Here is a 26,647-nt window from a genome sequence, read left to right as displayed (position 1 = left end):
TCAAAACTCCCATTTCTGTAGTGGAAAGTACATCAGTGACAGAATCCCACAGAGGTGTTTTGCTTAAAACAGCTCAAGTCAGACCTCCCCAAAATCCTGCTGCTGCAAATGATCACTGAGAATTTTCATGTCCTTTAGTACATTTGGAATCATACACAACCTTGTTATCAAAATATACATCAATATTTGTACAATACAAAGATGTGAACCGTTTGTTCAAATAAGCCCTGGGTTTAGATTCAAAGTAAATACATTAGTGCACCTCCCCCAGTGTAAACATCACCACACAGCAAATGAAGTAGGAACAGGTCATTCAGGCATAGTGTCTCACATGCTTGTGGGAAGAAAGAAAAAAAAAAAAAAAAAAGCTAAATTTTCAGAAATACTCCAAAAACACAGGATGCAACACTTTCCAGGTTCAAAATGTGTCGTTACTGCACGCAAGCATAAAAAATAAGTACAAAAACGTTTTAAACAAACGGATATTTCTGTGAATCCCTCGTGGCTCTGAAGAAGACCTCACTTCGTGTTTTCCCCACAAGATGCATGTTTCGACTACAACCAGTTATTACGGTAAGGAGCGGAGCCACACCAAATCAGTGTTTACAGGTGTCAAAAAGTTGACGGAAAAAAAAAAAAAATCTGTGAAACCTCTGTGATGTGGTATCACACCAACTTTACATGAAGTCACCACAAACATAAGTGAACAACAACCCGAGTTTCATACTCAACCTCTCTTGATCCGACTCTGTCGGGACCGCAACGCCAAGGGGAAAAAAAAGAGATGTGCTGAGTTGCCTTCATTGATATGGCTTAGAGGACACTGCACTGATAGCATGGCACATAAAACAGTTATGTGTTCATCACCGATTGTACTTTGCTGTCATTGTCATACCCAGGTGATTTGTGATATTACAGTACCCTGGCACTGTCCCCAGATTGTTGATCAGTCCTTCCATGAAGGATGTGACTGTGTTGTGGACTTTTCTGTCTGACAAACACAAAATGGAAGAATTACAGCTGTGCAAAGCTTTACAGTTTTGTACAACTTCCTACCTGGAGTTGTAGTTTTGTTTTTTTTCTGCAACATAGTAATTTGTGCTCGGAAGCTACTGTGTTAGCCACTCTTCAGAAGTATGTAGTGTCATGGAAGTAAAATTTGCGTATCATAGTTGTTTAATGCAGATAAAACTGCAGGGTCCAAAAATGACACATCAACCATGTTGCTCAAAGTGGAACCAAAGGTCATTCTTACGTTTATAAAGTTCATCATACTGTAGCAGTACTGCATTACTGGAAGCTGCAGGGTGACAGGATGGGGGGGGACCACTTGACTTTAGTTTAGAAAATGACGTCTCACACCTTTTGGTCCTACAACGGTTATTTCCAGCATTATCAAACTACTCTGTACCACAACCTTTTTATTTAAAAAATAGACATTTATAGAAAAAAATCCCATCAAAAGACATAAAACCATGTTTTATGGATACAAAAATGTTGAGCCTTGGCTACTCATTAGTACTTCCCTCTTCCCCTATTACTAACTCATGACAGCTTACAAATGTAATAAATACAACCAGAAAGTTTTGAGGCAAATATTTACAATAAAAAATTCAAGTAAAATCTTTTTCGACTCTCTTAAAGCCAGGCTGGATTGTAAATGGGTTTACAGCTTCCAGTTTATCTGGCTCAGACTTAAAAAAAAAACAAAAAAACAAAAACACACCTGCGACTTTTCTCACAGGAATGGTGCATTTCATACTTGAAAGACTTCAAAGAAAAGATATGAGGGATTGAGATAAGAACAGTGGTCAGCTGTCACTTTCTTAGATGTCCTTTTTGGGGAGTTTCCTCTCTGTACCTCTGTACTGCTGATGGTCCAACTTCAGGACCAGAGGAAGTAGCTTCAGCTGCCCGAGTGCAGCCACTGTCAGTGAGAGGATTTACTGCCTGCTGCTGCTGAGATGACGTGGTGACAACTCTGGGCTCAGGTTTCTCTGTGGTTTCCTCCCCGTCTGAACATGGCTCCCATTCATCCTGCTCCTCGCTCTCCGTTGAGCCCTGCACAGCGATCTGGGGCACCAGGGTAAACCTCCTCACCATTGGTACTTCCAGCTCCACCTCCTCGCTGGTCTGAGGTTTTGTGACCATCCAGGCTGTCCTGTGTTGCTGAGGCTGTGCTTGGGCTCCAGGAGCTGTGGTGGTAATTGTAACCGTGGTGCTGTTTTTCTCCTCTGGCTCGTCAAAACTCACCTCCTGCACGGCCTCTTGCTTCTTAAAGGAGTCTCGCCGCTCTGACAGGTTTAGCTTTCTCATCACGACCAGCTGTTCTGAACGTTCAATCCCAGATTCCCTCAACCTCTGACTGCTGATGTACGTGCCCAGTCTGCTGTGATCGGCGCCGATATAGGAGCCACACGCACCCTCTACTTCTGTGTCACCCAGCAAGTCCCCCTCACCATAAAATGGCACTTCCAGTGTGTGCCTACGGGGGGCGTACGACTTCTTATCAGCATGATACATGCCAGACAGCTTCTCAGCTGACTGCACCCTCTTCAGCAGAGGAGATCGGGGTGGCTCAGCGCTGCGCGGTCGAACAATGTGTCTAACGATGGTGGGTGGTGACAGGGTTTTGCCATGGTAGGTGTGAAGTGTTTTGGCAAAGCCTGGCAATGGGGAGGGAGAGCGCTGTGGAGAAAGAGGCTGGGTGGAGGATGAAGAGTTGCAGGCAAGTGGCGATGGGGGGATGTTGCTGGTTGACTTCCGGCGACCCACCTTATTAAAGCGCTGTGTGCTGAGCTTGGAGCCCAGCCCGTGGAGAGAGCTGGGCCGGATGTGTGTGGCAGGAGAACTAGGAGAGCTGGAGCAAGGAGATGTGCTCTGAGGAGAATTATTATCTGAAAAGAAGTCAAACAATTTTGCATATTTCACATCACCAGGACTAGTTGTTCGATATTTTAAACATTTTTGCAAACAATCAGTGAGAAGATTGTCATAATAGCATCATCTATACTCACAAACTCTCCACCAGTTGTACAAGCCCTCTACTGACCCTACTTCTTTTCTGCACAACAGAACCACTTATTTTCCACAACAATAATCCTGAAGCCATGTTAAACTTACCAAGGGCCTGGTGGTCGGGTGCAGGGCTCCGGCACGGTGTGGAAGGGCCAGGGGAAAGACTATGAGTGGGGGAGCCTGGGAGACTCTCACTGGAAGAAACTGAGTGATGGAGACCTGAAGAGAAACTGCGACTGCTGTGCATCACTGTGCTCTGCTTGGACAGTTTCTTTAAGATGCTTCGTCTCCTGGCAAAAAGACGAGATAGATTCAGATATTGGATACTACTATAGTGTCAATACAAATTATCAAATTTGGTACCGTCTGATTTGGTGAAAATGTAACAATTCATAGGTATACATTTTTAAAACACAGAAAAAGTACAATAGGCTGCACATTATTCAACACCAGAGGGCGACAGAGGTCTGAAATTTGCAGGTTTGCTTCACTTACATCTACCAGTTTCCAACTCCAAGTAAACAAGCACTGAGTAACACAGCAAAGCTGCGAGGAGCAAGAGGAAACAAAACCCTCAGATTCTCACCTGTCGTAATTATCTCTCCTCTTGCTCTTCTTGCTGCGACGAGCCATCTTGCCTTTGTGTTTTGTCTTTCGAGCTGGACCAACTTTGATTGACGTGTTCTCGAGCGCTATGGTCTGAAGCACCACCTTGCTGCCGCTCTGCACATTACAAAGGAATAAAATTAGGAATCATTTGTTCTAAGGACAAACTATGTGACTTTAACTTGATGTCAGACTAACTGAAGTCACAGTTGAGCTGTTGTACCTTAAGTAGCAGTTCAATCATCTCAGGGTGGACCATGCCTTGGACAGACTCTCCATTCACGTGGGTAATGAGGTCTCCAGTGCGGAGACCTGCATGTTGTGCTGGGCTGCCCTCCTCCACACTCTGTTGAAACAGCAACACAATGAGTGTGAGCTTTCATTGCATTATATAACAACCTTTTTATACTTTTTTTTCAGGGTTTTGGACTTGACATGGACATTGCTGTAGCTCTGGGTAGATATTAAGGTAGATCATTTTGCAGTCTAGATGTCACACCCACCGAGACCATGTGATGCACTGTGTAGACGTCACTGTCACCCATGTAGACCCGGATAGCCTGCAGGGTGAAGCCATACTTCTTCCCTGAGGTGTGGATTATGATAGGTGGCCTCACGCTGCCAGGGCTGAGCGACAGATCCCTGCTGGGAGATGAGTCACGAGATGAGGGGTTGGAGGACAGGGAGCGGGGGGAGATGGGACTCGGCTGAAGGCCACCAGGCGAGTCATCTGCAACAAGCACAGGGCAGCTTTTAAGCTTTTCTTTAAACATAAAACATATGTAACATATGATTATAACATTTTTCATACAGTTAAAAAAAAAGACAAGTGTAGCACTTAAAACCTGTATGTCATTATCAAATTAATTCTGTCATCTGTTGGACTTTGTACCTGTAGTGATGATAAGAGACAGCGCTGAGATGGAGGCTGACTTGGGAACCTTCCCACCGCAGGGAAGCCTCTGTCTGTCCGGTGTTTCCAGCTGGTTACCGAAGCGTCGCGGGCCTATCGGGTCCTTGGGAGATGAGTGCTTGGCCCCGGTGCTGTTGCTGCGAATCCTGATCCTCCGAAGGTTCGAAACAACCATGTCAGCTGCAGGTAACACAAGTTAAAAAGTAATGAACATGTAAATAGTCTTACTGTTGTGAGCAAAACCATCAAAAAGCATCACTCTGAATTTACCTTCATCATCGGTGGAGAGGGCGAAGCGAGGCATGGTCTCCAGGCTGTGGGTGCTGCTCATCACCAGAGGGCTGGTGCTCCTCTCAGACTGAGAGGAGCTGGAGGAGGCCCGAGGACGAAGGCTGGAAGCAACCACAGACCAGTTGGAAAAGTAAATTAACTGGTACAGTAGACAAAGTGATTACACCACAGTGACACTGTGTTTTGACTGCATGCTACTCTTCTACAGAAACAAGTAAATGCTCCGAGGGTTGTTGAACCAGTCATTTCCAACACTTTTGGCAGCATTTTACATGTAGCCTAGCAACAAGGTGCCACAGAAGACAAAAAAAAAAACAAAAAAAAAATTTAATAAAATGTAAACTGAATTACATAGCTCCTTATTAAAGAAACTTAAAAGATACAAGACTAAAATCTTTCACTAAAAGAAAAGTACAGGAGCTTATGTCATACAGTGTGATATATTTTACACTGTGCTGACCTGGCCATGCGTCCAGCCGGTCTACGCTCCACACTGTCTGCTGGGCTTGGGGAAGGACTGAGTCCTCCCATGTCCAAACGGTCCTCCTTGTCCTCACTGTGGCTCCGGTCAGAGGAGAAGCTGAGGTTGGACGAGGTTGCCAGATGTTCTGTGCTGCTGTAAACCTACCAGAGCAAAACAGAAGGTGCGATAAAGTGAACTGGCTTAAGTATTGCAGAGCTTTCAGAATGTGGATCATCTGGCAGCCATACTGAAGGTTCTCTATACTACTTTCTAATCCACACTGTGAGGAACTGACAAAGGTCATTTTTGTGCCGTTTTGGACTTGGCCCTGGTCATTTCATCCTCCACACTGATTAATATGGGTAATATTCATTATTATTAATGGAAAGTAGATATCTATAGAAAAATGCTACACATTTCTCCCATTTTTAAAGGGCTGACCTATTTCTGAACCTCCAAAGCTCTTTGTTGTCTATCAACAACAGGGCCTTACCTTGCTGAAGCGATGTGACCAGGATGCAAACTGTCTGATTTCCAAGGAAGGCTCATCATCATTGGTTTCCTCATCCTCATCAGATGCCAAATGATGATAGCGTTCTGATCGTGCTGAGGACAGAAACAGAAAGTTGCATGCCAAAATTTCTGTCATTCCCACAAATAAATCTAATTTTTTATGGGTTTTGTCTCGATATCACTTTATCAGCGCTGTCAATAAGCAGAGATCATTTCTCTACTTGTCACTAAAAAATATATTATTCGCTGTGCGTTTCAATTAGACAAAAAAAGTGTCCTTAAGCCAGAACACACAGTAGCATTAATTAGAAGAAATTTTTAGATAATCTGAGCTGTAACCCACTGTCAAAGTAGCTGGTGTCATCCTCCGCCTCCAACTGAGGGACGAATTCAGCTTTCTGCCGCAGGAGACCGGTCCAGTCCAAACCCAGGAAGAATGGGTGCTGTTTAACCTCTGAGGCACCACCTGCAACCACAGATTTAACTAATAATTTACTAAGTGCAGCAGAACAATTTCTTGTCATATGAGTTCATAAGTTGTGTCTTCACTTTTAATCATTGTGCTCTCTAGTAAGTACATTGTAAAGTTTATTAAAGTCACCATTTTGATTTGTTCAAAATCAGAATGTATCATTATTCATATACTGTATCTGCAGCTGTTTTAATCAGCAATAAACTCAGCTCTACCAGTTCCCAGACGGTCTAAGGGGCTCTGCCTCAGTAGGCGGGTGATCAGATCCTGAGCATCAGCAGGTAGGGCATCGTCTCCTTCTGGCCAAACTATTTCATCTAAAAATCAAAGAAAAATACTTTCTTTTTTCTGCTTTATGTATGATTTTTAATCAATTTCTTATGTTTTCTTTGTCATTTCAGAACTCACCACTGACAACTTGTCCAAAAAGTTCTTCAGGTGTATCTCCAAAGAATGGGACACAGCCCACTAGGAATTCATAGAGGATGATCCCCATCGACCACCAGTCCACAGGCTTCCCGTAGCCCTGCCGCAGGATCACCTCTGGGGCAATATACTCTGGAGTGCCACACACCTGCACAAGCATCAAAGAGCAGAAAATGTTGCTTCAATAATCACAAGTCGGGCAAAATGTTATTTTTCATACATACAGAAAGATGTTTTGTCTCATTTGTCTCTAAACCTGAAACCATCTTACTTGCTTGTCAACAAACTCTCTCGTGTCTTTTTCCATGTGGCCCTCGTACAGGTTGGTGGTCATGTTCATCAAGCCGATTTTAGACAAGCCAAAGTCTGTGAGCTTGATGTGGCCCATTGATGTGATTAATAAACTGTTTGGTGGAAAAACACAAAAAAACCGTACCATTATGTTTTTTTTCCAAACTGCACCTGACTTTTGAATAGTCAATATTCTGGCAAGCAGACAGACTCAAAATACAAAAGGAGGAGGACTGAAAAAAAAAAAACAAAAAAAAAAAAACTCTGGACACTCACAGAGCAAACCATGCCTGTTAATGTATTTAATCATTTTAATTCAAAACCCAATAAAACACGAGAGAACTGGGACAGACCTGGGTCAGTCTGATTGCATTTCTAAAAAAGAAGCCAGTGTTTGAACAGAAATGTGCTTGTTTCACACAGAAAATATCCTTCTTCGGGAGTGTAATGGCAGTCGGTTTGCATCCTTACTTGTCTGGTTTGAGGTCTCGATGCACAACGCCATAGTTGTGAAGATACTCCAGAGCCAGAACAGTTTCAGCAAAATACATCCTTGTCATTTCTACAGGCAGCGGACCCATGTTCTTGAGCAAATTGGCACAATCTCCACCTTGAACGCAAAATAAATATATAAATAAATAATTAGAAACAGAAACCCATCAGCGCTGCACTCTACATCTTGCCACTAACTTGTGGCCAATTGTCTGTGCAAGCAACACTATTTGATATGTATAATTCAACACTGCAAATTTGACTCTTATAATATAACGTGGAAATGTATTATTTATTCCACATTGTTGCTCACTGCAAATCAAATGTTTTGAATAGAAAAATGTACAAGCTTCTCTTTAATTACCTTCCACATACTCCATAACCATGCAGAGGTGACGTCGCGTCTCAAAAGAGCAGAACATAGAGACGACAAATGGGTTCTCAGCAAAGGTGAGGATGTCCCGCTCTACGAACACTTGCTGGATCTGGTTCCTCAGGACCAGGTTCTGCCGATTTATTTTTTTCATGGCAAACCGTTGACGGGTCTCCTTGTGGCGAACCAGATATACAGCCCTGTCAAAAGGGGAAATTCTCATTGAAAACACAGGCATGGAAAGGGGGTTACTGTTTTTACAACTACTCCAGTTGCTACCTGGTTTGGTGGTTACCACAACAGATTCCCTTTAACTTATTCTAATTTAGCGTGTGATTGAATAGATTGTGCACCTCTTTGCTGTCTTTTCCCTGCCATGATCAAACCACCGCCACCGTTATAGGGTTAAAATTCTGGCACTCTTACAGGGACTAATGTGGGTAAATGCACTGCTCTGCTAGCTGTTTTCTGCTTCGACTGAGTTATGAAACTCCCTGTCTGTATTTAGCCTGTGGTCACAGCATAAAGCAACACGCTGCTGCTTAATTAGCTGAACCTACCATGTCAATGTTCTGCATGAGAAAATTAATGCATGACACCATAATTGCTGAAAAAGGTTTTACAAAACAAGTTTTTAAGGAAACCTTTTGTGATCTTGTCAAACAAGAAACCAAAAGTGACTTTGTTTCAATGCTGAAAGTATTTGTGTTTAAACGTAACTGTGACAAATCTTTCAGGAAACCTAACAGACATCAGAAAGTAATCTCAGCTGACACAATAGACCTTTCCTCTTACCCATAAGCTCCATTACTGATGAGTTTGATAGTCTCAAAATCACTCTCAAGAGGTTTTCTTCGAGTTGGGGTCAGCGTCTGTGGGGCCTTATTCTATAAATGTGAGGAAACAGAAAGATGATGTTAAGTGAAGAAAAAAAAAATACAGTAGAAGCATTTTTGTTAGTATGAGCGGCAGGAATGTATGTGTATAATTAAAGCTCAAAGACCTGTTCTGCAGTCTGCTACATAAAGTATACTGTGGGCCAACTATTCACATACAAAAAGATTTCACAGTTTGCCTATATATCTTTTTCAGTATTTGCTATGGTACTACCCTAAACATTTTCCTCATTAATTTGTAGAAAATGCATTAAGGCATTAAAAAAAAAAAAAAAAAAAAAAACTATTAACACCATCCTAATTATTGTATTGAATTAAAGTCTGCATATCCATCCAGAGCTTCTATTGATTTCAGAATAATTTTAAGGTTTATATTCATCTTAATTATCTGTTTTCCTATAACCCACTAAATGAAAAATAATGCCCTGATCATCTGGGGGAACTTCTGCACAACACTCATTCAAAAACAAAACAACCTAAAACTGTTATATTTTGGCACCAGATTTCGATTTGTCTGATTTTTGTTTATGTCATAGTCTTGTAATATAAATGTGTATTAGTTTGAATCAAAATTTGACATTTGATTTTTGTCACAGTCCACACAAAAATTCAAAACATTTCAGCTTATTTTTCATTAGTGATGTTTGTTGGAGAAAACTACAATGCATTTGGACAAAGGTTTGAATACCTGCTTTTTGTCTTATTTTTGTCTTTTGAATAGACAATGATTTAAAACAAGTGACAGATTTTAAGAAAGTATGTGTGAGATGTTTTAATAGCATCTCTTCGACAAAGGGCACCATAATATAAACAGTGAAAATTACCTCTACATTAGCATCTGGCTCCACTGAGTGGCTGGCATCGTACTGCTCAAGTTGTGCCATGTCTAGAAATGAGAAAGAGAGACGGTGTCTAACATTAAGACAAATATCTTCAACTCCTGACATCAACCCTTCCTCCTTCATCACTGTTGCTTTTTTGGACATTATTCCGTAAACCTGATCTTCAGATGTGAATGTTATTTAGCTGTAAAGAAACTAGTTCCTACACTTGTTGAACCGAATGAACCTGAATTTCAGGATACGTTCACACAGCAGGTCTGTTTTCACACCAGACAAAACAAACCGCACCAAGAGGCAAAACAAACCAAAGTTTCATTTAAACAGACTAAAGCCTGCAGGTGTGAAAGCACCCTAAGAAACCAGAAGATTTGAGGCAACTGGTGCACCTTCCACTTTGCTTTACAGCTGAGGATTCGATTACCTTGTAATAGGTCTCTTGTCAGACCCAGCTGGCTGATGATGTACCGTGGGATGTCCGTCTTGATTCCCTGGCCAACTTTGGCATGACCCTCTGCTGCCTCAAGTAAGTGATAAAACTCTTCTGGGTCAAATTCCTGTAAATGGCAACCAGGTCTGTTTAATGTGGACTGGCCACACTGAGACCAAAGCTAATCTTTAACAGTGATACAGTCAATGGCAACGGCAAACTTAGTTCAGCTTCTCCTCCAAGAGGCTTTATGTCCAGTCACTTTTGATTTACTACAGGACACATTATATTTACTACCTGCATGACACACAGTATTGCTAATTGGACCTGCATTAAGAGTTGGTGATTTAAGATTACACAAAAATAAAGTGAGCTTCAGCTTCATGTTCTAATGACACACATCCATGTTTAAGTAAAAATAGAGGTTAGAGACTCATTTCCAGCTTTCTACTTAACATCAGCTGACCTCAACTTGTTTTAATCAAACTAATCTCATTTTCCAATGAGAAAATCTCTTCCTGAACTTACCAGACACTCGAGAAGGCGAGCAGGTCGAGAGATTATGATGAGAATCTTCCTCACCTGCTGGGTGATGACAGTTACCTCGTCGCTCTCAGATCGCTCGTAGGCCTGGAAAACCATGGGGGAGTGGAATTTAATTTAATTTTTTTTTTAAAGAATATTTTTTACCTCAGTCCTTAAACAGCCATGCGTCCCACTAAGGTTTTGTGTCTTGCTCTTGCAAACACAAATTCCTCACATTTAGTGTTAATGCAGTTTGGATATGATCATCCAGTTTCACTGGTAAACAATGTGCTAAGTGCTCTTTTACGCACTGTTTCAATGGTAAAATTCCCAGAGATCATCTGTCAAACAAACTGTGAGACTTCTTTTTCTCAGGATCAAGTTTCTGTAGGTGATGTTCTTTAACATTCACTGTTTATCGTGAGTGAAGGAGTGATGGTTCTCTCATCACCATCAACTTTTTGCTGTAAAAGGTCAAACTGTAGAGCTTTTACACACCTGTGAGAAACACCAGGGGTGACAAGTATATAGACAGTGACTTGCAGCAGGCAAATAAAAACCCTATGCATGCTGTCAAAAGTTATCTTTGCTGCCTTTATGTGCAACCATATATTAAATGTTGAAATTAAATGTTTGTTTTTTTTTTTTTTTAATAAATATAATTTGTCACACCATATATCAAATTTCAAATACAGAATTACAGAAAATGTTGCTCAATCCCTGGAACAGTTTTAAATAAATAAGAGTTTTCAGTCTGGTATGTGTGTGAGATAGCATTTGTTCCACTGTATGGGAACAGACTTATCAGTTCAGCTGGAGGTACAGCGAGTCGGTCGTGCCTTCTGTCTGACAGCATGCACAGGAACAGGGGAAGAGGTTGCTATAGAAACTAACATTTTATCACAACACAAAAAAGACCTGTGACAAAAGTACCTCTCACCATCACTGACAATTTCCACTACAGATCTTCTGTGTCGGCCTTTAGCTATCAGGCAGTTATTGAGTGACAAGCCTGATTTCAAATTTTAGCCTAGCTCGATCAATCCGGTTTCATAAGTTCATCCTGTCCCACTGTCACATGTATGAGCTCATCAGCCTAATGGCTGAAGCTGTAACTCACAATTTCATTAAGTTCATTTTAATCATTTTGGCACCTATGAAAGCTATTTTGACCAACACATTTCTTTGTTAGTCCTGCAGGGCAAATCAGTTGGTTGTTTCCCCACCTCGTGAAGCAGCTTCTCAAGCTTCTCTTGCAGTTCAGCGAAGTAGCGGGAAGTAACCAGGCCTTTCTGGGACTTGTCCAGACAGTCTCTGACCAGCTCGACCAGCTGGTGTTGGATGAAGCCCAGCACTCCATCAGCCAGCGGGAGGGAGCTGTCTGGAGAGCAGTGGGTGACGATCTCCAACAAGCGCTCCTCCATCTGGGCTGTGGCCTGCAGGGAGGACAAGTGTACACAACATACACACAAACACACGATTAAGACATTTAAAAAAATCAGTGACTATAATTTTTTAACTTGCACAGCACCAAATGTCCTTAATATTTCCGTGGGTGGATTCATATGGCCAATGATCATTACTAGTGATCACCCACCGGCTGAGATATGTGCCCCTCAAAACTTAGGCTCAGTTTCTCTAACATATTTTGTTTAGAAAAAGAATAACCTACAGGAACCTACTGAGTTTCAAGACACTTGCTTTTCTCTTTCAGGTGGATTAACAACAAACTCGGTTATAACGATCGTGAAAATGTGGGACAAATCCAACTGAACATTCAGTGTAGCAACTGTGTGCTGGTGTAGCTTTACTGTATAGACTAATTTACAGATATCTAGTACGTACCTTCGGAAAACGTTCTCTGTAAACATGGTTCATCATGACTATCTCATTGTCAAAGGACACACTCGAACGCCCAGGGCTAAAACAGAAACAAAACAACAGATTAGCATATTTTAACTCATCAACTAATGCATTTTGACATTCATCAATACTCAATCCAAGCCAGTGCTCCTCTGAGCCATTAAGCTAGAATAGGGTGCTCATGTCAGTTATCTATAAACGGCCAACAGTCAATACAGTTCAGCCCAACCAAACATACAACCAGCAGCTCTCAACTCATAGTGTAGGTTTGACTGAAAAGAGGTTTTTAGAGGTTAATGTCTATACCTATACTTGCCGAAGCAATATTGTGAGCCAACATTCGATTTTGGTGATTCTTAAGCTACTAAAGCTAGAATCATTCACTGTCAGTCTCAATATGTCTCTTTTAGATGCTTCTATACTAACAGGAGATGTTTCTTCTGGCCAATCTGCGTGAATCACCAATATCAATTAGTCATTTACTGCAACACCACTTTAGTATTTAGGCCATTAAGTCTTTTTTTTTTTTTTTTTTTTAAATCAAAAAAATCCTGCTTGATGAAGCTTCAAACAGAACAGAAGGAAGGAAAACCTATCACATGCAAACAGGCTTCCTAAGCCATTTTTGTCATGAAAGACGTCTCTGTTAATCTGCATGGCTGCTGCCCAACGCACACTGCTGCAGCTCACCGTGACTCTCTGCATCAGGCCCCCCACCCCCATAAACCAGCCCACCCTCGGCTATAGTTCAGCTGCTAGATCCCTGAGGCGCTCTGTTAGCTAGCACGCCCACACACAGCACACCATGGTGCCAGAACACAGAGCACTCAGACATCGCACAAACAGCGTGGAGCAGAGCCAGATAAAAGTTCTTCAGTCAGATCTCCACCTGCCTGCCGGCCAACAAGCATGTGGAGTCAATCAGAGCTACTTATACCTAATGCTGTGTTTACTTACATTTGCCTTGGTCATACAGATGCGCAAACATTTGACATACTGACAGTCTATCAGCATATAATGATGCAAAGGACCTCATGAACAGTGCAAAATGTGCAATCACTGTCCAAATCCACAACGGAAATGCAATTAAGGATGATTACTGCGTTTAATCTGCATAAAATTTTCATTTCAGTAGTTCAAAGATGAGCCAACAAACTATAAAACCAGTGTTTCTCCTCAGTTTAGACTGGACTGGTAAACAAATGTTTTTATAGGAATCTAAAAGCAGTGCAACGCACAAACACCCCTCCCATCTCAGGCTCTATCTATGGTGTAAGAATAGACAATAAATTGTTGCATTTGTTTTACTGCTGACAGGGACAGGCAGACATGAACTAAAGTGGTTAAATAAAAAAGAAAAAAAAAAAAGAAAAATCAAGAAATACAAACTGTAAGGACATGGACAAGGTAAGAACATTTGATCTGTGACAGTCTTAATACTAAACTGACAATATGATAGCGGATTATGATATTTCAGTTTTCAACACCTTCCCTTGTGATGCCTATCCTTCTGCAGTATTGCCAGCTATAAAAACAAGCATTAGATTGAAGAAAATCAACAACAGCTGAATCACTGACATAGCTACATCTGGAAACACAGCTACACCAAAACATAATGCTACCTGAGGCTTCTAGACCGGGGTCGTGTGACAGCTGAGGGCCGACCATCCTCGTCGGTCATGCTGTCTGTGCTGCGGAAATGTTTGAAGAGGAAGTGCAGCTCATCTTGTGTTGGCTGGTATGGAAGCTGGTGAAGACGCTCCTGGGAGGACGAGGAGGACTGCAGACACAAAAATGGATCCAAAGGTATTCATCTGAAATCTTCAGAGGTACGTGATAATAATTTCGTCAAAAGACATTTACCATCTTTCCCTCCTAATTAATAAATACAGTAAATAATACTGTTGTTAATGACAGTTGCTAAGGTAAAAGTCTGAAGAATGAAACACGCCATTCCGACATTTATAGTGGGCCAAACATTAAAGTGCAACTATATTAAAGAACCTAAAATCAAGCTGATTGCTTTGACTGTGACCTTTAATTAAAAGAAAAAGACAAATACTTGATAATTGAATCATTTTGTACATCTATAACCAAAGAAAATTTATTTACCCCTAAAACTCTAAGATTGAAAAAAGGCCTCATAGTGACATAGGAAAAGTCAGAAACGTATACTGATTTAAAGACTTGCTTGCATACTAAACTGTACTAATCCAGACCCGTTAGTCACAATGGATGATTTGTAAAACCAAGACGGATTTAAAAAGACACTATATCTAGCACAACCAAAACTGTGCTTGGCTCTGGTTCTGTGAGTTTGAGCTGATGTCTCTCAACCCAGAAAGCTGACAGCTTTCTCAGCAACAACAAATAAATAAATGTTCATTTATACTAAATTACACCACATAGCCCCTTTAACCAGCCTGGGAATTTTCCACTCACATATTCACCAAGTAGCAAAGTGCACACTGTGCTTGTAGGAAGCAAATATAAGCCCCAGCAACTGATTATACACCTGTGGAGGATTTCAATGAGGTACACAAATGTAACTAGTGCATGAATCAGACCAGTAGCCAAAAGTGAACTTGACACCTCTCCAGCTAATCCATGTGGATTGTTGTTAGATAATGGATAATTGGATTTATTTAAATATTTACAAAAATAATGAACTAGACATGGAGCTCATTGCCAGCAATCTTTTTCAATGCAGCCCATGCGTTCTGAGTAGAAGGGGCCAGAGGGACGGCATCTGTGAAGTCTCTTTCTAACACCTCAGCATAAAGAGGGCAGTGACATCCCCTGAAGAGCCCTATTGTCCAGCTGACCTCTGGGCCCCTGCCCAGGTCTACCAAATAAACTTCCTTACAATAGTTCCACATGGCTGACTGTCACCACACAGTGCTCATTTGAATGCCATGCCTCTCTATGCCATTCAGTAAACAAATTCAGTTGACTAATTGATAATTACAGCTTTATTCTAAAACAAGATATTTCATATACAATATTCTCAAAACCTCTTCACCTGGATTCTGATGAAGTCCTGGTATAACAAAGACTTTACATCCTACATATTTTGATGTCTTCACAGTTCACAGAAAAACCACATTTTATAAAACTAAAAAAAAAAATGCAAACAACATCCCGGTACAATATCAATGTGACATATAAGCAAGGTTTTTAGAAAGCCTTGTTACTTGGAAATATTAAATAACTAACACCATAGGGTAGACAAATGCGCGCGCACACACACACGCACACGTACGCACGACACACGCACAGACACTCTGTGCTTCATTTCCATATTAATATGCATACACACAGACTGTGCGTATTACTTCTAACACTGAATTCCACAGACTGGGACAATGACTCATTCAAGCAGATGATGGAGGAAAACAATTATCAGTGTGTCATCTCAGTCTGGTCGCTTGCCATGTTATTTAATGCATAAACCAATGTGTTATTTTGGCTGAGTGAGGTGTCAGAATTGCCTGGCCGCCGTGTACTGACCAAGGAGGATGGTGCCATGTTTTGGGGTGACCTACCGAGACAGTAGAGCTTGGTGGATTGGTTCCATAGCCAGATGAGGGGAGGGATGCCAGGGACCATCTCCGGCCCTCGGCTCTGAGAGAAACGGACATGCATGTTACATAAGCCTCAGAAGGATAGACATTAGTTCGCATTTCATATCCAAAACTCCTTACATAACACACAACGGAGGAGTACTGAGTACAAGAGCATGAAATTTAAGTCTTTTTTCCCCAAATCACATGCAACAGAGTTCTATGTGTCATCACTTTAGTCACAACAGCTCTTTAGGACTGGGTTTTATGCAACACAAATCAAATACTACTTTCTCATAACAGGACAATAATCTTTGTGAAAAACAAACATATGTATAAGCTTGTAGTATAAAAAACATAAACATGAAAAGCCAAAAGAAACAGGTAGAGTATGTAAAAGGAAGCTACCTGTCGGCGCGAGCCAAGTGACTGAGATCACGACAGCAACACAGAGAAAGAGAAAAGCACAGAAGGAGTTTCAGTGAGTTTTGGGAATCAGGCTCAAGTGATCCTGTGACCCCTGGCATTCAGCTGAGGGATTAGTACTGACAATGTTGCCTTCCTTGCCAGTTTTCATTTACCCACACACAAGGAGGAGCTAGCAAACTAAATTAATTTAAGGATATAGTTTACATAACAGAAAAATCTTCACTTCACTCCTATCTACAGACACTAGAGATTGGATTGTATAACAGCATAAAATAAGTCACATCAAAATATAAGTGAATAAAAATAATGGTTAAGTGTTGTTATTCTGTTTGATATTCCAACAAAGACTATCAAGTAAAATGATTCCCACAGGAAACTCAGGTTAAATGAAACCTGCCCACCATGCAACATTCGAAAAGCAATGTATTTTCAGTGACGATCTGAATTGGCACACGTGAAAAGCAATATTAAACACACAAGACCCTCTAAACAAATAAAGAAGGCCTGATTCAAGACTGAAGAACAACAGTTTATCAATAATGCTCTACTCTGATTATACTGTTGAGTTATATTGAGGAGCTTATCATGAATAGTCTCAAACACTGGAGTCAGAGCTTCAAACAGCAAACAGGGTCAGGTTGTTTAGCAAGGTTTTAGTTTTGCAGGAGGTTAGATAGTGGATGTCTGAAAATGCTTGTGACAAAAATGCTGCATTTTATATTAACTTTTTGCTGCAGTTATCACAGTAATAATATATTTTCTTGTAAAATCAGATCTTCTGTCTTATTCCCATCCAAATTACGGTCAAACTACATGGAAATGCTCACTGTTATTGTTACTGGGTGTCTTCAAGGTGCTGCCTTACTTGTAGGGAACACATGACTAGAGCGAGACAAGTGTGTTGCCATGGGAACCAGGTTGAATGACGTGTGAGTGGGCTTCGGGGCTACCCTCGATCTAACTGTACTCATCCTGCTGAGGAGGAGTTGCGGCTGTGGGGTAGGGGGGTGTGATTGCTCCAGGCTGAGTCAGCCTCAGTCACCTTGCTGCTGTGTTTTTTCAGCTAACAGACTGTCTGCCTCCATCCCAACACACACAGGAAAACCTCAGGGTGTGAAAAAGAATTTAATTTATGGATTTCAATGAATATTTGGTTTGCATTATTAACGTCAAAATGTCCAACGTGTGTAAACAACAGCCACACAGACTCAAGAATCTAAAGTGACTATAGCGCCTATAATTGTAATCAATTAAGACATACAGGCCAAATATTTATGGGGAAACTCGATCAGATTTGATAAATGAAACCTGAATATTTTGTATTGCGCCCTGAAAATGAATTTTGGCAGCCTGTAATTCATGAGATTCTCATTAAAATCCAATAGGTCTGTAATTCTCTAATTTTTTCAAAACTAATTCCATGAAATTTTATTTATTGGGAAAAAAAAGCAACACTTTTTCCATTTAGACATCTCTTCTTAATTAATTCCCCACCTTTGCTGCTGAATCAATTAATCCACAGCAAGTCAGCTGAACATGCAGACAGGCAAGCAAGCAAATATATTGAATTTTTAATATCTGAATAGTGAATGCTATAAATGCTTACTTTGGCTTAAAATGAACTTTTTGTTTAAGATCAAACAAAAATGTTTAGACCAAGAAACTATATACAAAATAGTAATAAATTACTGACTAAATGAAGTGCTGCCCCTTTAACTGTACAAAAGAAAAAGAAAGGAAGCTGCATCATAAAGTTTCATTCAAACCATATAATTTGATTGAATTACACCCTTGACAACCTTTATGTATGAGAAAATAAATACATCACTCCAGGAGAAAAGGGATTCAAAAGACCAATGCTGACTTACCTTCGGGCAAATGGAAAGTTGAGGCAGGCGCTGGTCGACACATTTCGGGGGCTGTCTAAAGGGCTGCTTGCAGCTGAAAAAGGACAGAGAGTTACTAGAAGGTCTAAACAGCTGTAATAATAAACTGGAATTAAAATATAACAGACAATCATATAGCTGCTTTTACAAATTAAAAAAAAAAAAAAAAAAAAAAAGATAACATTATGTCCGTAACAGAAACACCAATCACTGAAAAGCCAGCAGCATTAACCAGCCCCTCAGAGACACCCAATATATGATCTTCGCATTATTCTTCCAAACATCTATAGACACACTCAACTCATGAGAAAGCCTCACCCAGTTTGGTCTCACCAGAGTCTGGAGGTCTGGGTTTACTACACACTCGTCGTTCGTTTACATGCAAGGGGTTGAGGAGCCAATTACAGCCTGATTGCACTCTGTGATTAGATCATCCTCAGTGAGATTGAGTTCAAAAGGGGCTCTTGAGCAAAAGTCGTGAGAGTGCAGCTGCTTTGTGGAATCAAGAAGCTGTACACTGCTGTTGCTGTTTTAGAGAGCAGGAGGACGACACCAATTACAAATAATTTCTAAATTAAATGATTAGAAAAAGTCTGAACTAAAAAATGCTTGATACAATTAGTTTACAACAAGTTTAAATCTTAAAATAGCTTGTCTTGTCCAATCAACAGTCCAAAGCCTAAACATTACTGACTTAGAAGACAGTGTTAGTCACACAGTGGTTATGGTGCTACTAACAAGTTAGCTGAACAAGTTTAATCTTGTATTAGTAAGCGTGTGACGAGGCAAGGTGCCCTACATCTTACAAACATTAACATGGGTGGAGTGGGTACTTTACCATCACAATACACGACAAAACAATGATGTGCTCATTTAACAAGTGCACAAAACTCCATTTATCAAACAAAAGGTAAGTTTGTATAGTGGCAAACTCTGCATTTCTTTAACTGGAAAAGTGATAACGATCAAGGCCTAGTACTGCTTTCATATCTCGCACATTCATGGCTCATAATTTCATCTCAAATGCTAGGTGAGAATAAGATCCCTTTAATTTGGGAGTCATCAAATAACACCAAGAAACCTGAACATGCTGGGCTGGGCAGGACAGTATCAATATCAAATACTGATACTGACCTAGACTCACTCACATTCAGCGGTATCTCAAGCCCTTCTGAACAGTGTGGGCAAACTAACGTGCATCAGTGAGTCCATACCACTGAGCTCACATTACAAGAGCTGGAATCAGACTGGTTTGACCACCAACCACTGGCTGTCGTCAACATCTCTGAATGCCCATTGAGTGCAACAAGAGGTCTGTTGCACCATAACAATGAAACTGGCAGCACTGACGTGGACTCGTTTCTACAGAGTACAGGTATGATGCAAACCAGAAAATCTAAAGACAACAGAATGCAGCTGCTGGATAAACCTGCAATAAACCGCAGGAAAAGTTGAAGGACCAATGGCTTTGCTAAAATGTTTTTCTCGCATTGCTCCTGTTAGAACTTAGTTACACTGAAATGGATCTTACCAGTGTGAAGTGAGAGTGGCGACAGTGGCCGGGACAGCGTGGGTGATGGTGTCCCAACCCCGAGGCTCTTCCTGTTGCTGCTACGGCAGCTGGAGTACAAAGAGGAAATAGAAAAAAAAAAGAAAAGAAAAAAAACATCATCGTGGTGCAAACAACACGCATCATGAAGCAGCATCTCTTAACACAATTTGTATAAAAATGGCTCTGCGGCCTTTTGCATAATGTAGTTACATCTGTTGTAATGCCAGAATTTCACCATGACACGGTTTTCCAGACTGTATTAGAAATAACTGTGCTCCTTGCTTGGACATACACAATACTGCTGTAAATCCATTTGTCAAAGATTATTAGAAGTATTTATCAGGTAATGCATAAGTTTAAAAAAATGAAATATAAGACATTCAGTCAAATTGACATAGATTTACCTTTCAAATACTCCAAGTCATAAACTTGGCAGTGTTTTTAAGATTAAATCAGCCTCCTATTAGTAACTTAGATAAACTATAGCAGGTGTTCAGTCAGGCCATTTTACCAGATGGTGTTGCAGTGGTTCTGTTACCTTCATCAGTCCTTGTGCACAACATTATTTTATTTCTCATTACTGTTCCCAGCAAGCTACTGCTTAAAGTTCACATTTTCACACCTAAATTTATAAAAGTAACCTTAAGCTACTACTCAGCATAGTGCCTGCTGAGGTGTTAGCAAAGCTTAACTGAATAAACTAACACCTGGGGAATGTACGGATAATTCTGGTGTTTCCTTTTTCCACGAAAAAGATGTACAATAGGATAATCCAGGAAAAAACTAATGCTGTGTATTCCTTTAAGATGAGTGTAATCATTTTGGCCCTCAGGTTTATCCACCTGTAATTATACGACTGACTCATGTAGTGCTGCAGGTTGTGTCTAAGCGTGTGTGTGTGTGTGTTGTGTGGCAGCTTGAGGACACAAAAGACTTATGACTGTGTCGGACTGGGGAGATTAAAAAGACACTTGACCTCTAAAGTAGCAGACCGATCTATTAAGCTCTGACTGCTATAGTACGCAGCAAAAGTCTGAATAACAAAAAACACAGCGGCGTTTTTGTGCAAACCAGACGTAGGCTGGGGATAAACTGGGAGTGGACACAGATGAGGAAGTCCAAATTTTCTGTGTAGTACTGCTTGCCAACCTTCATTTAATCTCATTTGATCTTATGAAACAGATCATTTAGCTTTCATATTGATTACCCTTTTTAACTCACAAACTAGATTTGTGCAAGGGGGGGGGGGGTGTTGAACAGAACTTTTTCCCACACTGCTACAGAATGTAGGATGGACATGTGTTTTTTTTTACTTTCCAGGCAAACCAGTTTACTTTCAGTTGAAGGCTCCAGATTTGGCTTGTATAAACACACCAGGTACATAAGGGTGTGCACAGTTGTGGCAGTGCCAGAATAACTCAGAGGCACACTGTACTGTTTTTAGTGCCTTTGTTTGTCTATTCTGTTTCAGATCTGCATAAAACAAGTATTTTTATCAATCATTTTTTCCCAATTAATTGTTTGATCAATTCTGCAATGGACTGGTGACCTGTCCAGGGTGTATCCCTACCGTTCACCCAAAGACAGCTGGGATAGGCTCCAGCAGATCCCTGTGACTCTAATTATGAATAAGCTGGTATAGGTAATGAATAATGAGTGAATGTTTGATCGATCGATAAAATGCTAGAAAACTGTGAAAAAAAAAATGCAGATCACAACTTTGTAAAAGTCCAAGGTTACTTTATATGTCTGGTCCAACTACCCAAAACCCAATGATATTCCATTTGCTATTACATGTGACAAACAGAAGCAGAAAATCCTTCTATCTGAGAAACCTGAAACTGAGGTTTTGTAAGATTTTCACAAATTGTTCTTGAAAAATGATTGAGATTATCAAAATAATTGTCAATAATTTTTCTGTGAATCGATAATCAACTTTGATCATGTCCCCTAAAATCAGTTTAAGAAGGCTTTCCAGTGAGTAGCTGAGTTCCAGGCTTTGTATCGTATTCCTCATCTTGGCTTATTTTAGCCAGCATCATCTGTTCCACACCACCATACTGCAGACTTACACTTATACCGCTTTAAATTACAGTCTGGTTAGTGGTGCTCACTGAGATAAAGCTAATATTTTATTTCTTATTGGGGTTAACATTTTATATGGCAGTAATGCAGTAAACAACTTATCAATAACAAGGAAGATGCTGTTCTCTTCAATTCTGCCTGACTGTCAGAGATGTAACACATGCAAATCCATCACATCCATAACTGTGCAGGACTGCACAGGACACACGGAGTCATAAATACTCACATACTGAAACAAAGAGCAATTTATCAATTTATGTGACCGACTGGGTGACATCATCAACAGAGACCAGAGGTTTTCGAAATACTTCATGGTCTACTACAGAAGAGGTTTGCAATACTTGGCTAGAAGAACTGAGATTTGTTTCTCTCTGCCCACTGAAATTTAACTCAACCGATGAGATTACTTTCACCTTTACAACTGCTCTGTCTTGAGAAATGTTTACATAACTACTGCGCTGATCTGCAGGCAAATCCACTGCACACCAGCATGCCATAAGAAGAGGGAAAATTGTTGAGAGCCAAAACACAAAGAGGAAACCTCCTGTCAACACACTCAAGGCTGAAGGGGCCATGTGCACTGACAGCAACAGCAGGCCCAGCTTGGGCCACAGATGTCTGAGACCCTGTGTGTGTGTGTGTGTGTGTGTGTGTGTGTGTGTGTGTGTGTGTGTGTGTGTGTGTGTGTGTGTGTAAAGGGAGGGAGGGAGGGAGGGAGGGAGTGCTAAATAATCCTCTTGTCCTGAAGAGTAGGGGCAAATTTTGACCACTGACATTCAAATGAACAGAATTTATAGTGACAACAGGGTGAACAGTTCACGGTGCAGTTAAACGACTGGGCCATTACTCAACCAGCAGAAAATGCAGCTATTTGAATACTCTGGTTTGGCGGACTGGCCCAACACTTAATGGTTTCCAGTTTCTCGAATGTAGCAATTTGTTTCTTTCCTTGCCTTGCATTACAGCCTAGTAAAATGAACATCAGACTGTGGCTTATATAAAAAGACTATGGCCTCTAACACACTGTGATGTCCACCTTTCATTATTTTCAGACACTTAAGTAAACACAAGGTTAACTGAGAACATTATCAACCAATGGATAAATACAAAAATATTGGCTGCAGCATTTTCAAGCTTATTTAATGTGAGGATTAGTGGTTTTTCTGTTTTCTACGACAGCCAAATGAACATATTTGGGTTTGAATACAAACAATCTGAACACATTACACTGAATTCTGGGAGATTTAATGGACACCTGTCACTTAAGTGTGAATGTTAATCAAAAAGATAGCTGGCAGCTCAGTCGACACTACTTGCATATTTAATCAGGGCGAACAAGACTGAGCAATACGCCATAGATGAGACAGTTCACAGCTGCAGGTTTTATCTCCAGTAATCTGACAGTAAACATGGCACACAATTACCTACGACCACCAGTCATCATCATCATCATCATCATCATCATCATACTCCTACATCACCCAGCAGCAACCATTATAAACACAGAGCTGCATATATAGGTTGTTATCATATATCTGTCTTACCATATAAGCCCATCCACACAGTTTAAAGCCAAATGCAGGCTGCACCTACAGACTGGCTTCATCCAGTGAGCTGCCAGTTAATGGTAAATGCAATTTCAACGAAGAAAACTTTATACTGTCATATATCTGAACCAAACACCACGTCCTGCACTATAATGACCTGACGGGCACAGGATTAACATTAAGGTGGCGCAAATCCCTGTGAGGAGCAGAGAGGACCTAGTTCATTTAACGCAAAAGTCAACACATTGTTTATACGTGCGTGAGCCTGACGTGTGAACTGATATATATCAAAACCCAAAATAAACAGTTTAACTACCCGAACCTCCACAGACCAACTACCTTTTTGAACGCTTCAGCAACGCTCCCGGAACAAAATGGGACTTGTTCTGGCTCGGCACCGCAGACCACTGGCTCGGGTCAGACATGCTGGAGGGTTTTCTTGCATAACCCTGTTTCAAAGTTTATGTTGGTTTCACTAAACAGAAGCTCGGGTGGATATGAAACCCGCTTCTTCTCCTCCTGCTGCTGCTGCCGCTGGTGCCGCCGCTGATGTCCCCAACATCGTGTCTCCCTCTCGGCGGCTCCTTTTGTGTTCACACAGAGTCTGTCTCCGCCTCGGCACCGGAGCTGCCGTTACATTCGCTGGTCCGCTGTCTGACTACAGTCCCGTACCCGAAACATCGCGTCCATGGCGGGGTGTTTGGTGCGGAGGACAGTTCACGCAGCAGCAGCGCACTTTGTTTGCGGAGTGCGTTTGTCCGTGTGAGGAAGCTGGTGGCTTATGCCGCGTTTAAGGGCTGCTCGTTAACTCCGCTTTCACACAGCTGAAAACATCCACTCCAGCAACTTTTGATTAGTTTTATGACTCACGATTCTCGAATACTTTTTGTTTTGTTTACAAAATATCAAAAATAAATAAAGGATATGTCTTAAAATGTCTAGTTTTTTCTCCGATTAGGAGTCTAAAACTCAAAGATGTTATTGTGTATGTGAGAGAATGAGAAAATAGTTAAGATTTGTTGACAAATGACTAAAAAGATTATTTCATATATAGTTCTGTCAATCGACTCATCATTGCAGTATTTCTTTGATTGATTAACAACTGAGTGAACAACTTGGGCAATGGACAACTTCAAAGTGCTTGTTTTGCCTGGCCAACAGTCCAAAACACAGTGGCCCAGAGCTGTAAAGCACAACACTGAACAGGATTCAATAACAAAACAGAAAACACTAAATACAGTATAATAAAAAAAACACAATAATATAATAATACACAATAATAATTTCTAATTTGTTGTTTGCACTTCAGGGCCACCCTACTAAAGTTTGAGAAGCAGTAAATCCTCACATTTAACAAACTAGAACCTGCTTTGTAGACTGATGACATTATAAATGCTCATGGAAGTGCTGCTTTGCCCTTTAAGAAAAACTTTGATTTGGCTGTGGCTGTAGAGACCACAAATAATAGCTACAGAAACAACCATAAAACATTTAGAAAAATGCTATTTATGATGGAAACATTATGTTAAGGTAGAATGTTTTGTGATATATAGTCAACTGGTACAATAGAGGAACAGACCTCAAAATAACCAGAGAAGCTTATTTATTCTCTACTGTCCTCAGCCAGGTATTAAAGAAGCTTGGTTAAACATAGAATAAGTATCAGTCACACAACCAATGAATCCATTAATTGAACCGATTAAGTGACAGATTGTTTAAGCACCACTTAAATTCTTTAATAAATGACTACTACCTCTCTTTGTTCTGAAGGACCAATGGGATAGTATACTTTAATAGCCTTGTTTCAGTTTTGATCACCTCATAAAGGAGAGCAGACTAAAAAAACTGAGGCTGTGTGCCATTGTAGGAGTGAAACTAAGCTCTATATCACACTAACTCCTACACTGTACCCCAACTACCACAAAACTACTAAAGCTGAACGTAGCCGGTGCTTTAAAGAAATTTTTCTCTAGTTTACATAAGTATTTATAGGCCACAGATGAGTGGTGGAGAGGGTGAGTACGTTCATCCCATTCTGTGAGAAAAAAATTATACAACTGTTACTGTCAGAAATGTAAAACTTATTCATGGTCATTTGTTGGTTTGCTGCATGCTGTTTTATTTTATTTTTTTAATTTTTACAGGCTATAGTGTTTTGTGTGAGGTCTAACATGATATATTGACATGTAAATCCTACCTGAAACACAAGCACTTATTTCTAGATGGTTTTTTTTTGGATAAAAGTATAAAAATAGTGTAAATCATTGCCATAGAAACACTCCCTTCATGTTTATATCTTCAGTCATTTATATGCATTCATACCATACAAAAATTGTTTCCTACAGAACCTGAAAGCATCATAAGATGTTGTTGGGCTATACCATGAGGAGTCTGGTAGAGGGAGGATCCAAGACAAAACTTTTACACAGTGGTACATTCCACATAGTATCTCTGGTGTTAAAGGGGTGTAGGCAGTCTATATTTATAGCTACTATGAATGCATTTCAGATTAATTTGATATCAGAAGAAAAAGCATCAATGAGGTTTAACTGTAGTAAGAGCAATGCTGAATCTGTAACCGCAGATGAAAAGAAAGTTCATTTATTTATTTGGACTGAGTTAGTTATAAAATTCAAACTTTTTATTCTTGTAATCAAGTCTCTCATTATTGGAATTGATATACATATACAAAACTAGTATAAGCTACACATTTCTACCACACAGTATAAGCTACTCATCTACCAATATGCAGCATAGCTTATGTACAATACATGATGGTTATCATGACAATTCTGCATATATGTGTTCACTACCTTTCCAAACTTTAAAAATGTTATTCAGAGAGTCCTGTGATGTTCACACTTTTAAGCACATACTGAAATAAACATCATTTGTTGTCATCACACTACCTACAATACTGTCAAACGATCACTTTACCATCTTCCTCATTATTTTCCAATAGAATCAGACCAAAAAAAACTTTCCCTAACTCCCTGTCTCCCCCATTTTACCCTCTGCCCCACAACAATCCTTGAGAGCTTTTCTCCAGCATCTCTGCAGAACCACACTGCAGGCTGGCTGATGGCTGCCCACCAAATATATAATTCAGTTAAAAAAAAATCTTCTCATATATTCATGGTCATGAAACATCACAGTAATTTCCTAAAGCTGTAT

At 40.4% G+C, this 26,647-nt stretch overlaps 1 protein-coding gene across 1 annotated transcript; it reads right to left on the bottom strand.

Moving 5' to 3' along the window:
• Nucleotides 1-1,120: 1,120 nt before the first annotated feature.
• mast3b (microtubule associated serine/threonine kinase 3b) lies at nucleotides 1,121-24,228 on the bottom strand. Its single transcript, XM_026323210.2, has 27 exons — nucleotides 23,813-24,228; nucleotides 19,821-19,909; nucleotides 18,272-18,344; nucleotides 16,383-16,403; nucleotides 15,957-16,035; nucleotides 14,034-14,191; nucleotides 12,394-12,469; nucleotides 11,775-11,984; nucleotides 10,552-10,653; nucleotides 10,018-10,150; nucleotides 9,579-9,640; nucleotides 8,654-8,745; nucleotides 7,850-8,058; nucleotides 7,465-7,603; nucleotides 6,974-7,106; nucleotides 6,685-6,850; nucleotides 6,492-6,593; nucleotides 6,148-6,270; nucleotides 5,785-5,897; nucleotides 5,289-5,452; nucleotides 4,808-4,929; nucleotides 4,517-4,717; nucleotides 4,128-4,354; nucleotides 3,848-3,970; nucleotides 3,605-3,741; nucleotides 3,124-3,308; nucleotides 1,121-2,897 (listed from the first exon to the last, which is right to left on the bottom strand). Exons 1-27 carry the CDS (start codon nucleotides 23,896-23,898, stop codon nucleotides 1,819-1,821), a joined length of 4,404 nt encoding a protein of 1,467 aa, XP_026178995.1. The 5' UTR covers nucleotides 23,899-24,228; the 3' UTR covers nucleotides 1,121-1,818.
• Between the last annotated feature and the right edge of the window lie 2,419 nt (nucleotides 24,229-26,647).

This window comes from Mastacembelus armatus, chromosome 4 (assembly GCF_900324485.2).
Source record: "Mastacembelus armatus chromosome 4, fMasArm1.2, whole genome shotgun sequence".
NCBI lineage: Eukaryota > Metazoa > Chordata > Actinopteri > Synbranchiformes > Mastacembelidae > Mastacembelus > Mastacembelus armatus.
Note: the sequence above shows the minus strand (reverse complement) of the source record. Positions and strands in the feature narration are given on the sequence as shown.